The 13,946-nt window shown below is 62.5% G+C and overlaps 1 protein-coding gene across 1 annotated transcript in view; it reads right to left on the bottom strand.

Moving 5' to 3' along the window:
* Window positions 1–13,244, bottom strand: part of LOC119102314 (uncharacterized) — a 47,464-nt gene extending 34,220 nt beyond the window's left edge. Inside the window, exon 1 of the mRNA XM_037225681.1 lies at window positions 13,090–13,244. Coding sequence (XP_037081576.1) covers window positions 13,090–13,126 — 37 coding nt within the window. The 5' untranslated portion in view covers window positions 13,127–13,244. The remainder of the gene's footprint in view (window positions 1–13,089) is intronic.
* Window positions 13,245–13,946: the final 702 nt, after the last annotated feature.

The following is a 13,946-nucleotide window of genomic DNA, read 5'->3' as shown; positions in this document are numbered from 1 at the left end:
ACCAAAAGCTTTTGCAGCGTGTTGTGTGGGGCCTGAAAGGGTTCTGACGTCATCTAACTCATGAGGTTGCCCGGAGCTTTCTCCCTATTATCCAGCCGACTGTCCCGGTCGGAAGACATGTTGATCAAACTATCCGGCTCTTTCCAGTGTAAACTCACCTCCCTCCATCTTCTGCCGACCTAGATCCAGAACAAACAGACTCAAACGCACGCAATCTCTTTGATATTCAGAATGCACGCATTGTATCCCGTTTGAGGCCTGGCCGGGTTCTCTCGGGGGCCGCGGCGGGCGCGCCATCATCTGAGCGGTGGTGGCCGTTCGCGGCGGGGTGCAGCCCGGCTCCCAGTGACCTCTCGCCGGGGGGTGTCCCGGGGGCGGACCTCCCGCGACCGGTCACCGAGTGTCGGCGGCAGCGGCGGTCGCCGTCTCATCCAAATACGGCCGACCCGCGCCCGCCCTGCCGCTCGCTAATTTCAATGGTCTCGGTAGCGGCGCCGGCGGCGGCGACCGCGAGGTGTCGGCGCGGTCGGTGCCGCCGCCGGTGAGTGATGTGGGAGCCGCCGGTTTGGTGGCGGCGCCTCGTGCCGCCACCACCCGGAAAGCTGCGGCGTCACCGAGGCGCCGCCGATCGGCGACGCCCGGGCGGCGAGAAGAAAGCCACTAACTGTACCCAGGCCGGCGGCCGCGTCGGTGGCGGCGACGCCGAGTGACGGCAGACGTCCCGAGACGCGACAGGCCCAGCGCCCAGAATGGATTGTGATCGACGAGTGCGGACGGGCATTGAGCGGCGATGTAGTTAGTGCCGCTTAAGCACCTGCAGCCCATTCCGCAGTCAAAACACGAGGAGCGCCGCCTTAGATGGATGCAGGGAGGCGGTACCTGGCGGCTCCTCCGGAGCTGCCGTCATTAGCCCCGCTTTTTATGTGCCCGTGAATGAGCAAGACGAGAAATAACAGACAAACGTTTAGCAGGCGGCGCGCTGCTAAACCATTAATCAGCGCCGGGCCGGTTTCAAAAACAGCAGATTGCATTACGGCGCCCGGTGATTACGACGCTGCCGCCGGCCGACGCCAAATCTGTACGCAGCAGCTGCGGCCGAAATGGCGCGAAGCCGATCGGCGCGCGGCGAGAGCGACACGCCGCGCGCGTGCGACGCGACAGACGTCTGCGGTGCACAGCGCGACACCACTCACCGGCTGCGCGCGTCGCCGAGTGGTATCGTGAATGGGGCTAATTAACGCAATCAGGACCGCATTTATGGAGACGGCGCGGTGGGATAGCGGATGGCGCTCCGTTACCGGTGTAGGCACGCAACAGGTTGGCGGCACGAGCCGGGACCCGAGGGAGGCACGAGACGGAGCCGGGACGGAGCCGGGACCCGAGGGAGGCAGGAGGCGGAGCAGACACGCGAGAGGACGTGCAACACGGAGCTGAAGCCAGAGAGGAGCCGAGATGAGCTGCAACAAGAAGTAGCAGAGCAGGTGCAGCACGGAATCGGGGTACGGGAGGAGTTAAAAGTGGTGTCACTTTGCATACTTTTACGTATACTTTTTGTATCTGTTTTGTTTTTGCTTACGTTTTCACCTCGTCAGCCACGACATAAGGCCGAGCCAACAGAGACACGGATCCATGGGTTCTGGCGCAGCGGGACGCGACACACGCAGCACCCGTGTGTCTGCCGAAGGGGAGCAGAACAATGTCTGTCGGAGCTGGGTGCATCATCGAGCGGAGTCGAGCAGAGTCGAGCAGAGCAAGGCCGTGTCGGGCAGAGTCGAGCAGAGCAGGGCCGTGTCGGGCAGAGTCGAGCAGAGCAAGGCCGTGTCGGGCAGAGTCGAGCAGAGCAAGGCCATGTCGGGCAGAGTCGAGCAGAGCAAGCCCGTGTCGAGCAGAGTCGAGCAGAGCAAGGCCGTATCGAGCAGAGTCGAGCAGAGCAAGGCCGTGTCGAGCAGAGTCGAGCAGAGCAGGGCCGTGTCGAGCAGAGTCGTCGGACGGAGTCGGGCGGTTCCTGGGGACGGCGGGACGCAGCCGAGCGGAGGGACGCCGCCGGAGTCGGCCGGGGTCAGGACTGGCTCGCACCCCGGCGAGGACCGTGAGACTACGAGCTGGTTAGTGGGCAGCGAGTAACGCCCACCGAAGGGGCTGGGAACCACCTGGCGAACGCGGGCCGGTTTACGAGCGCCGCGCCGCGCCGAGCACCGCCCGTGGCCGGCCGCCTGCGCCCCGCCACGGCAGCGGACCGCGGGCGGCCGACCACGGCGTCCACAGCTCAGTCAGCCTCTCCGCGCCGTGGGCGTGCGCAGTGAAGCGGTAGACTCGGGTGAGGAATGCGATCGCGCCATACGCCAACCTCTCACCTTTTACACAATTTTCCAGTCGATTGGTCACGGCCGACGTGTGTGTACGGTCCGCCGGCAGAGACGGGCCCGATGGCAGGCCAGGCGTGGCGTGGAAAGAGCCGGCGTGGGGCGGGCAGCAGTTCGCGGCGGAGACCGCCCTCCTTATCTGGTCCGAGTCATCACATGCCGGCCGAGATCACCGGCCGCTGAAGAGACGCCCGGATCGGCGCTCTCGTCAGAGCCGAGCGCCGACAGAGCGCGGCTCAACGCCAGACCAGCGCGGAACAGCAGACCCGGACGGAAGGCCACGCCAGGGCAGAAGGCCAGGCCAGCACGGAACAGGAGACCCGGATGGAGGACCACGCCAGGGCAGAAGACCAGTTCAGCGCGGAACAGCAGACCCGGACGGAGAATCACACCAGTGCAGAAGGCTAGTCTGGGCCGGAGCACCAGGCCAGGACGTAATCAATGACCGTGCACCTGGCCGGATGGAACAAAAGCACACTGATGTGGTGCGACGGAGCGTGGACAGAGCACAGCTGTCCAGAACATCATGGCACACCCAGCCGAACACGGCGACGACAGGATTTTCAGGGCGGTTGCGACTGCAGGAGAGGTAAGCACTGGGACGCTAGAAAAAGCCCGTTTCAGTTGACTCATTTCCCGCGCTAAGGCTAAGCCGATTGAAACAGGTCAGTGACTGCCGACGAACTGCGTGGAAGATGGCTATAAAACTGGCGGATTACCAAACGGGTACGTAGAAAAGCGACGTTGTATGACACATCGTGTGCTATTGTCACCGCAGGGTAATTTCAACATTAGTCTGTAGCCCGGTCGCAAAGTATTTAAAAACTGCAGGGGAACTGGGTTTGATTCGGTGCTATTAAAGACCCTGAATTCTTTTGGAGCATAGCAGGCACAAGCTGGTGTATTCGCACCCATGGGCGGTAGCGGCAGGCCACCGGGCGGCCTGAACATCCACTGTGGCCGCGGTGTGTCCTGCCGCCTGCCTGCGCCTGCTGCTGTAGAAGGGACAGCTAGCCTGCAGACCACGTAAGAGCCGGCACGATGCCGCCGGTCTCACACCCCCGGCCCGGCTGCCCAGGACGTGACCATCACGGCGTCAGGCAAATGACGCGCTGAGTCTCTCGCCATCAGAGAATAGACTGGCGTGCCCCCTTCCCCCCCTCCCGGTTTATCGGCTGTGCTAAGCCGACTTGAAGTAGGCGTAAAGGGGCGGGTACCCGACTCGTCGACGTTGAGAGCTTTCACCCAGATTGACCGAAGGTATGCGCATTGGACCGCCACCGAGCAGCGAGTGCATCTGAAGGAAAACAATATGGCCCGTCAACGCTGTTAAAATGGGCGCGCTTACGAATTCTTACTGCCAGAGCAACGGTGGGGGCAGCGGGTGGCCGTAGGCTAACCAGTACAAAACCAGAGAGATGACGACAAAATCCGAGACAGGTGAAGGCTCCCGAAACGAAGATGGTAACGTGTCCAAACGTAACACCAGCAGCAGTGCTCGGTCTGCAGTCCAACGACGGACTAGTAGCTGTGCGTCAAAAACCCGGTCAGCTCCGTCCGCACCCCTCCGTCATCAGACTCATGTCCGTACCCCTCCGTCATCAGACTACTATACGTACCCCTCCGTCATCAGCCTACCGTCCGCACCCCTCCGTCATCAGCCTCCTGTCCGTACCCCTCCGTCATCGGCCTACCGTCCGTACCCCTCCGTCATCAGCCTCCCGTCCGCAACCCTCCGTCATCAGCCTCCCGTCCGCAACCCTTCATTATCAGCCTCCTGTCCGCAACCCTTCGTCATCAGCCTCCCGTCCGCAACCCTTCGTCATCAGAATTCTGTCCACACCCCACCACCATCAGACTCGGCACCCCCGCCCGCGACCCTGTCGGACGCGCCCGAGAGGGCCACTTCGCTTGCAACTCCAGAGGGGCAGTTTCCTACATTTCGTCTTGGATGAGAAAGCTCATCCTTGTTTTGAAACTGGAGGCACGCTTTGTGCTGCTGTCTCCCACGACAGAGCGCGTGGGCTTGGTGGATCGTGCGGACAACAAACGGTGATCATACGAGTTACCAGCCACAACCACGTGCTTAACATTTCCCGTGGCCAGCTGTGGCAAACCTGCTCGGAATGAGTTCGGTGAGCAGACGAGCTGGGGGAGGGGGTGGGGGGGGACGACGAGCTGGGGGGCAGCCAGCCGAGCCGTCATGCACGTGACAGCCCATGTCAGGATTGGCGAGCACAGAGGCCGGCCGTGGTCCGGCATGGATTTCACCGACCACAACCGCATCCAAGGCCGCTGATGTCATATGCAAACCCGAGAAAGGCGAGACCAAGGTGATCAGACCACGGTTGGTCTCAGGGCTTGAGAGCAGTCGTACAGCTGTCTCGCTGGCCACCGCCCTGTGGCCAGCGCTGGCCGACGGGAAACGTATCCGGTCGGCTCGGCCGCGGCGTGCCTTAAATTCGACGTGGGCCGTGCACATTTCACTGCGGGCAGCGCGGTCCTTTTACAGATCAACCGGCTGCATTTTGCGGAAAACGAAGCCGTCAATGATACCGATCCGGCCGGGACCACCACAAAAAGCTTGACGGCCTTCGAGTGGCGGTGGTCTCCTTCAGACGGGGTGCACGACTGACATGGCCTGCTTTCCGGGGTTAGGACACGGTGGGGGTGACCGGAACGCGTGTTATCGGAGCGCCCGCGTAATCACGGGAACGCGCAGCGATAGTTAAGGAAAACTCAAACGGAAGCATATCAAATATATCGTCAGTGTACAGGTCAGCGCACACAGAGTTTGCAACAAGTTTGCCGGTGCCGGGATAGTTAACGCACACGGTTGCAGCATTAGGAAAGGACTGCATGATCCCGACAGGTCGATGTCCAATGAAGAATATCTACCGAACACGAAGATAATGATTCCACTAACTGGGTTCAAATGCCGAGTCTGATGTATGGCGTCATTAACAAGAAAACAGGAATGACTCATGTGAGCGCCAGCTAATTCCGAAAGTGACTGATTTATTTAACTTAGAGCAGATTAAGATCTACAAGATTTGAGCAAGTATTGAATCTTATCCGGTAAAAGCAATGTCAGATGCCGGTAATTTGTGAAATCGAGCGTGTAATCTGGCCAACGACACGAAAACATCTCTAAAAAGTGAAGACGAGTTCGTTATTCTCGCCCGGTGACTTGCTTACACCGTGTAAACATGCACGGACAACGGCCAGAGCACTAGCGGCACGCTACATCACAGCGCCCGCGACCGCCCGCTCGCGTATGTCACGCATCGTAACATGATGGCGTCAGCTGGAGCCGAGCGTGAGGCGGCGCGGCCCATCGCCGCACCCGCCGGACGACGGCCGGGCCAACGGACCGGAGAGGGGTGTCCTCTGAGGGATCGGGGAGGAGCGTCCTCTCCGGGACCTGGGAGGGACGTCCTCTCCGGACCTGGGAGGGGTTTCCTCTCCAGGGGCCAGGGAGGAGTGTCCTCTCCAGGACCTGAGAGGAGTTGCCTCTCCGGGACCAGGGAGGAGTATCCTCCCAGGGCTGGGGAGGTCACTCCTCCCAGGTCCTGGAGAGGACAGGACTTGGAGGTGTGTCCTCTCCGGGAAAGGAGAGGAGTGTCCTCAGCGTGCATGATCTGAAGGAGTTGTTTCCCGATGCTGTGTTGTCCTCCACATTGCGGAGCCCCTCTGGACTCCCGCCGGTGGCCTCCTCGACAATGGACCACTGCTGAGCAGTGTCTGACCACCGGCTGACCCCGAACCCTCCCCGTTTCCCAGGGATCCCAGGCTGAATGGCTTCTCGGGAGTGCCGCCCGCTGGACCCTCCCGACAGGACAGGAGAGCCCCTCCCGGCAGAGCGTGGGGAGCATGCTGCCGGGTGAGGCCAGGGACGTCACGCGGAACCTGGCGGCCTTCCCTCGGCGGGGTCCGGTCGGTCCACATCCCGGGTCACCGCGCGGACGACCGCCGCCTGATGTCCTTATGCGCGGGGTGCTAAGACTCGCAGCAGCACCGCCATCTGTTACACTGACAGGCAGATGATTGCAGCTGTGCAGGTCAAATTAGCCTGACGTCGATTTACGCAATTTTCAGAATGCATTGTCGTGCAATCAAAACCAACCGGGCTGATGTGTGTAATCAAATACGCGAGGAATATTTATGCACCCTGCCCTGTCAAAGTGAACGTAATTGTTATCCTCGGATGACTCGCAGTGCATGGCTCTTGCATACCGTCGTTGCAACTGATATGGAGTCTCCACAGTTATGCGGTGCAGGGGCAGTCACGTGGCTTCGTCGGGCGGCCGGGCTCCATGCACCGGATGCGTTAGTAGTTGACCCGATCTGCCAGCATCCTGGAGAGGTCTATCCGCGCTCGCGCCAGCGCCGGTGTCGTGCTGCGCCACGACCGACCGTGTCATCTCGTGTCAGCGCGGCCGCGGCCCGGCGCGCCGGCGGCCCGCCCAATCCACGAGCCGACGCCGCTGCCGGCGGCCTTGGTCGTGCCGTATGCGGGCCGCACGCGGAGCCAAGTCTGGCCGGTGCGATGTTTGAGCTGTTCGGCGTGTCGGCAGGCACGTGGTGCTGCCGCCTCAGACGCGCCGATAACAGTACCGCACGCAACCGATTTAAATGAAGTCAGCGGGCGGGGGGCTAGTTATATTTAGCTTCGGTCTTACCAGCAATCAGCGTGGCTGCATCTGGGGTGGCGACGGAAACAGGTTTGGATTCCAGGCGTCCGTCCTGACGGCAGCCTGGGTGGTACCACGATCGGTAGGCCTCCCCGGTACTGTACCGACACCCACCCGGGTCGGGCCTTAGCGGGGTTACTGATCGGTAACATCCGACGCCCGCCCCTCGCCCGGCCCCAGCCAGCCGAGCGGGGGGTAGGGCACGGTGGCACACAGTGCACGCCCGCCGCTCCTGCCAGACCACCCCTGGCCAGGGCATCAGCTACATTGTTTGTTGGCTGGATGAATATCTCACTTCAGTTACATCTGACTGTAAGGCTGAGTCGACAGCCAATTACAAAATATAAATACGCCCTAATATTCACTACAAGCACACGCGATGAGCAGAGCAAAATACCAGCTCATCAGTTGATTGAACTGGTACACGCGTCGTAGATAACCCTGCCCAGCACGCTTCTGCCCACGTGCGAGGACAGGCCCATCCCCACCAAACGCTCGAGCGGGCGGCGTGTCGAGGACGCGGGGCCACGCACCCGTTTCCCAACGGAGGGGGCGGAGAGGGATGAGCTGGGTCGCAGCACGGCCGCGAAGTTATTCAGAGCCGGCTTCTGAAAAATGGTCCCCGCCCGGCCGCTTAGTACACGTCACTGCCGGCGGGAAAGCGAGCCCACAGCCAGGAGACGCCGGCGCTTCCAACAGATGAGAAATCGAAAGGACGACGCTGCAGCGTGCACCGGAAATTAAACCAGCTCGCCGCTTCCGGCGATGGCACGTAACCGGCCATGTCGCTTATGTGCGCCCATAACATTACTACCTGGTGATGGAATGTGCTTGGAAGGTTAGAAGAGGTCGGACGACGGGGTACACAGGTGGTGGGGCAGCGGACACAGATATGGGCGTCCGACACGTATCTACGGATCTGTAGTGGCCAGGTGCCGCAGACTCTGCTCGCGTTTTGAATGAGACCTTAATGCGATATAGGACACATTTGCATAACGGAGGAAATGCTCGACATTCTAGACGGCTTTAGACAGCTGGTAATACTGTGGAGAACTGACAGCTTAAGTGACGCGCACGGTTTTTTGTATGAGGGAAAAGCGCACCTTACACCACCCCTGACATGCAAAAACCGACCTGTGCGAAGAGAGGAGAAAAAAAGCTGACGGAAAGGTTTTCCAGATGACTTTTGAGTGGACATGTCAAAACTTATGAGAGTGGCCAGATCCCGCAAGAACTGGACAGCTTTTACGCCGGGCAGTGCCCGGTGTGTCGTGAGGGTACAGCTCGCGAGCCCACTGGACCGCCGGCGCTCGCTCAGTGACGGCTCGCGGCTCCTTGGGAGCGGCGACCGCCGGCGCGGCGCCGGCCGCGTAGGCAGAAAATGGATTCCTCTAATTTCGTGTAAGATGACGGCCCGATACGGGCCGGTGATACGCTCCCCGACGGGCAGCGGCCGAGGACACGTGCTGTTACAAATGGTGGCGCGCGCTGGACTGTGACCCCGCGGGCCGGCCCGGTCGACTGCGCAGGCAGCTCGGGCTGACGACCGCTCGGGGGTCGGCACCGCCCTCCTGTGGGCTGGGGCGCCTCCGGAGCCGCTGCTGCCCGGCCGGGCCGGTGGGCTCGGTCCCCGGTGGGCCGGAGACCGATCGGTCAGCTGCCCGCCCGCCGCCACCGGTGGGCTGGGCCGCCTCCGGAGCCGCAGCTGCCCGGCCGGACCGGTGGGCTCGGTCCCCGGTGGGCCGGGGATCGATTGGTCAGCTGCCCGCCCGCCGCCGCCGATGGGCTGCAACGCCTCTGGAGCCGCAGCTGCCCTGCCGGGCCGGTGGGCTCAGGCTGGGGACCGAGCGATCAGCTGCCCGCCCGCCGCCGCCGGTGGGCTGGGCCGCCTCTGGAGCCGCAGCTGCCCGGTCGGACCGGTGGGCTCGGTCCCCGGTGGGCCGGGGATCGATCGGTCAGCTGCCCGCCCGCCGCCGCCGATGGGCTGCAACGCCTCTGGAGCCGCAGCTGCCCGGTCGGGCCGGTGGGCTCAGGCCGGGGATCGATCGGTCAGCTGCCCGCCCGCCGCCGCCGATGGGCTGCGCCGTCTCTGGAGCCACAGCTGCCCGGTCGGGCCGGTGGGATCAGGCCGGGGACCGAGCGGTCAGCTGCTGGCCCGCTGCCGGTCCACCGCGCGTCGCCGGCGGCTCCAGGCCATGCTGACGCACACTCAGCGCGATACGGTCCCACCGCGGCGCCGGCACACCGAGCCGGGCGGGTGAGTCAGAGGCGCCGCTCGGTAGCCGCCGCCGCCGCCGTACCCCCCGGGGCCGTATCGCACCGCTTGCCGACGAGGTTTGTTGTAAAACAAAGGTAGAAAGCGTGCCGCGGCCGGTCGGCGATCGGCGGACGGCGGCAGGGGGCGGCGCGGGCCGGTGGGAAACGGCCGCCGCCGGTCCGCGCCGCCCACGAACACCGCCGTTTGTCAGCGGCGACAAATGGTGACGCGGCGCCGCTGATTGGCGTCATCTCTCCTCGGACGGCCGGAGGCCGGTGTGTGGCACAGATCGGGCGGCCTTGGTCAGGCGGCGCCGCGTGCTCTCCCTCTCCTTCCCGTCCGCTCTCCGTCGAGGCGGCGCCTGCTGGTCATTGCGACCCCGTCCGCCTCCGCCGGCGCACAGCCGGGACCGCGCCCGCTGAGAATTCCGCCAGGTGACAAGGTGAAAATGCCCGTGATCAGTGGAAATTGCGGTCGACCGACTGCGCGCAACAATGGCAGCTGCGTGCTGAGGAATGATTTGACTTTAGTCGACCCGAAAAACGCCAATATTCTCAGCAGAAAGCCCGCTTTCTCGCATCAGCACTTGCCGACAGCCATGCTAATGCGCTGCTTTGTGTTGCAGTCTGTTGGCCGAGTTCCCAGACAAGCACTCTGCTAATGGGTCGTTTTGTTCGCGACGTTCTGCCACTTCGTTCATTTGTCCCGGCGTCATATATGGTCATGCAAACGCGCGCGTATGGATGAAAGCCCGGCCCAATGCCGCAATGCCGACCGGTCGGAGCGGCCGACAGCCGCAGTCTTATCTGAACACGGTCTGACGGCAGGTGACAGTGCGGTCCGACCAGACGCCACGCCGACGGCCGCGCATTCCCCGCCGAGAGCGTGGGGCGCACGTGCGACAGCGCCACCGCCGGGGCGTGCTCTGCGCTGGGCCGTGGGCGCGCAAGGACAGGCGCTGGTCGTGCGCGCCGGCTGAACGCGGCCACTTCGGAGGTGACCCCCCCCCCCCCCCCCGGGGTGGGAGCGTCTCTGCCGTCTGCCGGGCCCGGCCGAGCCGAGCACCGCCGCCGCTGCCGCCGCCGGAGCGTGGCGGACAGCGCCAGGAGGAGCAGCCGCCGTCGTCCGATGGATCGGACCACACAGTCAGAGCAGCGCCTCGCGAGCTCCGCGGAACACACGGCGGCAGGGCGGGCTAAGTCGTGTGCAGCGCCGCCACGCTGTCCGTCATCCGCCCAGGCGAACGGCGTGTGTTCACCGCGGCTGATGCCGCGCAATTTGCTCGCCGCGGATAGCTCACAATCGCCGGCGGCCGGGGATGCCAGGAGAGGAACAAAGCGGCGCGCGGGGGTCGCCCCAGGATACCGTTAGTTGGCCCCGGACGGGGTGCTGCGGGATGGGTACCGCACGGGGAGCTGCAACCGGCACCGGTGTGCAAACGTAACAAGGGCTGTGGAGCAAAACGCGTTTGGAATCTATTTTCGTCATGCAACGCTATAGCGCTGATGTTAAAATTTTATTTGGAGTTGGAGGGACAAATGGTAGACCTTACTGAAATTGGTGCCGCTGCGCCTAGCCCTCAGTCCTCTCTGGGTCCTCCCCCTCCCTCTTCCTGGTTCCCACGCGCTTGACAAGAGCGGTTCTTTACTGGGATTCATGACGGGATATTGCAAAAGCGGGTACCTTACGGAGGCCATTCAGAGGGGCTTCTCGGAAATTGGTACCACATGAAGGGCTGCTGAAGAAAGGGCGCCACATGAAGGGCTGCTGAAGAAAGGGCACCTCATGAAGGGCTGCTGAAGAAGGGCCATCTCACATACGAGGGCTGCCGCGGAGGTACTGCACGGACGACTGATGCAGGAGGAATGCTGCACGGAGGACTGCAGCAGGAGGAGCGCTGCACGGAGGACTGCTGTAAGAAGAGTACTGGCACGGAGGATTGCTACGGTAGTGTCACCGTACAGAGTGCTACTGCAGGAGAGATGCTACCTGGAGGGCTGTTGCAGGGAGGTATGTACCGCAGAGGACAGCTGTGGAACGAGACGGCCGGTACCCCTGGCCGGGAGGGGAGACGGCCGCCGGTACCTCTGGCCGCCGGCAACACCGGCCGGGAGGGGAGACGGCCGCCGGCAACATCGGCCGGGAGAGGAGACGGCCGCCGGCAACACCGGCCTGGAGGGGAGACGGCCGCCGGTACCACTGGCCGGAGGGGAGTACGGGTGAATATCTTCGAGGGTGAACACAGGTGCAGGTCGGCCGCCCAGGTGTCCAGAGGCAACGGCGGGGTGTGGTTTCACAAGATGAATTTGGGGCTGGGGAGGAAAATTCGTGGCTGGATCCGCCTATCAGGGGGACAGCTTCGCAAAATGAGTGAGCGCCGAGCAGGGCAGGACTGTGCGCGCAGCGTACGCCAAAAATACGCCAAGATACGGATTTGTCCCGAGATTTGACTCACTTTCTTCTCAAAGTTGAGGAGTTTGAAGCCTAAATTATGGGGCTGGAGCACACCCAACTGATTAAAAACTAAGCCCCTGCTCCAACCAACTAGAAAACTACATCCCGGGCGGCGGGCTGCAGCGTCAGCGCGCCACTCACACTGACAATCAGTGCCAACGCTTCCAAGAGGAAGGGTCATTAATGCCAAGAAAATATTCGCGTTGGACGATGCAGGAGGAACGCTAGAGTGTGCGGCGCCTGTAGTAAGTAGGGCATGTTTCGTTAAGCTATCTGATTTGAAGTGCACTTCGGAGAGATAGATAAGACACGCCACGTGCGCATGTTTGGTAAGCTTGCCTTTCAGCGTTTGAGCTTCCCTCCATTTACAGAGGACACTGACACTGTTAAGGCGAGTTTTGCCCCGCTTGTTGACTGGAGTACGTGCCAAAGCCAGTACAGAGCTCTACACAGTTAACAACAGGCTACTTTCCATGCGTGCCCGGTTTTCATTCATGGCCGATAACTGTATCCTTATGGCTTCAAGATTGTTATCTACATCAGGCAGAGAGTACGGCCAAACGGTGAGTCATGTGACCAATAGTTGCCTCCCTACCCATTGATGCCTGGAACATTCCCAGGATTATTCCGCGCCCCAAGTAGCATTAGGAAGGCTGTCTGTCCTTAATTTTCTTGGAAACGGCTAGTCGTGCACTGCAGCGTCTGTACCAGACTTGACCCGTCTGATTGCAAAGCTGGTCTTCCATGAAGGCTCGTCCATCAAATAGCCTGCCATTCCTCCCTCGCTCCCATGAATATGATGATGGTATGCTGAGTATGCCTAACCTGTCTCCCGCGTCTCCATGTCAGCGCCAATTTGCACAGGTAAACATGTGATCCGTCTGGAGGCGGGCTACCTGTCCCGGCTTACTCGAGCGGCAGTCGCTTGCTCCCCGGCAGACGCGCCGCCCGTTATGCACTTGTTCCAAGCTGTCACTTAGGATACTATGACTTCAGCCGGTTCATGATTGTGCCGCTCGTATCGTCATTTCACTTGGAGACATATTACTGGCAGTCACTGTCTGTCTCTTGTGCGTGCTCTGCAGCATGCTGAGACATTCTGTCTTATGATCGGCTTCTTATAGATTGGGTCCCGCAATAAACTGCGTAACGCCCTGCGCTTTCAGCTCTGCGCACCTTCCATCCGCAGAGCTCCCCTGATGCAGCATGCGGCATATGAGTGACGCAAGGCCGCTCGCCAAAGGGGAAGTGGACGTGAGGCCCCGGGGCAGCAGCGTGCGCCGCCTGACCGTGCGGCGGGAGTGGACGGTCACGAGCTAACCTTTGGCGTCTGCGTCCGCCTCGCTCTGGATGATCATGGCGTCCACGCTGTGTCCGAATCCTCCATAGCAGTGGCTGACCTCACGCGGCCACGCGGACGGCGGCCCGCCACATCTCCCCCGATACCACCGCTCGCGTCGCACACACGCACCGTCACCCCGGCCACGCCGCAACCCGTCCCGCTCGCGCCGACACCTCGCCGGCTGCGCGCGCCGCCGCCGCCGAGCCAGTACTGCCGCCTGCCCGGCCGGCCACCACCACCACCGCGCCGCCGCCGCCGCCGCCAGCGCCGTCGAGCTACCGCCCCACAGCCGCAATCTTATCGCCCGCCCGGAGAGTGGCAGGGCGAGCCGCGAGCCCCGAGTCAATGAATGGGCTCGGGCGGGGTGGCGGAGCTTGACGTGCTATTTCCCCTTGGGTGGGGTTTTCTGAACGTGCCAGGTCGGACCCGCCCGCCCCTCCCAGCTGCCGACGCCGTTTAATCCGATGGGCACCCTCGGGTGCCGGCGGGTACGGCGACGGGGCGTGCGGGATAGGGATGTGGCTGGCCCAGACAGGGCCTCCGCGCGGCCCCCGCACTCCAGCTCGCTGTGCGATCCAGAATCGTTAGTGGGCGCCGCTGCAGGGGGACCGCACGGCGCGCGGGGCCCGGCAGGCCACGGTCACGCCGCCGAACGGCTTCATTCAGCCGCTGTCACGGCCGGAGCGGCCCGCAGAGCGTGCGCGGAGGGGAGGGGCAGTGTCAATGGTAGGCCGCCGGGTATATGAACGGAGAAGCGAGGCCCATGGAGCGAAGTGGGGGAGATTTGGCTGGAGGGCACTTGAAGGGCGAGAGTTCATCAATCTGGGACGGCCTGT

This window comes from Pollicipes pollicipes, unplaced genomic scaffold (genome assembly GCF_011947565.3).
Source record: "Pollicipes pollicipes isolate AB1234 unplaced genomic scaffold, Ppol_2.1 Scaffold_5724;HRSCAF=6776_pilon_pilon_pilon, whole genome shotgun sequence".
In the NCBI taxonomy this organism is placed as follows: Eukaryota; Metazoa; Arthropoda; class Thecostraca; order Pollicipedomorpha; family Pollicipedidae; genus Pollicipes; species Pollicipes pollicipes.
Note: the sequence above shows the minus strand (reverse complement) of the source record. Positions and strands in the feature narration are given on the sequence as shown.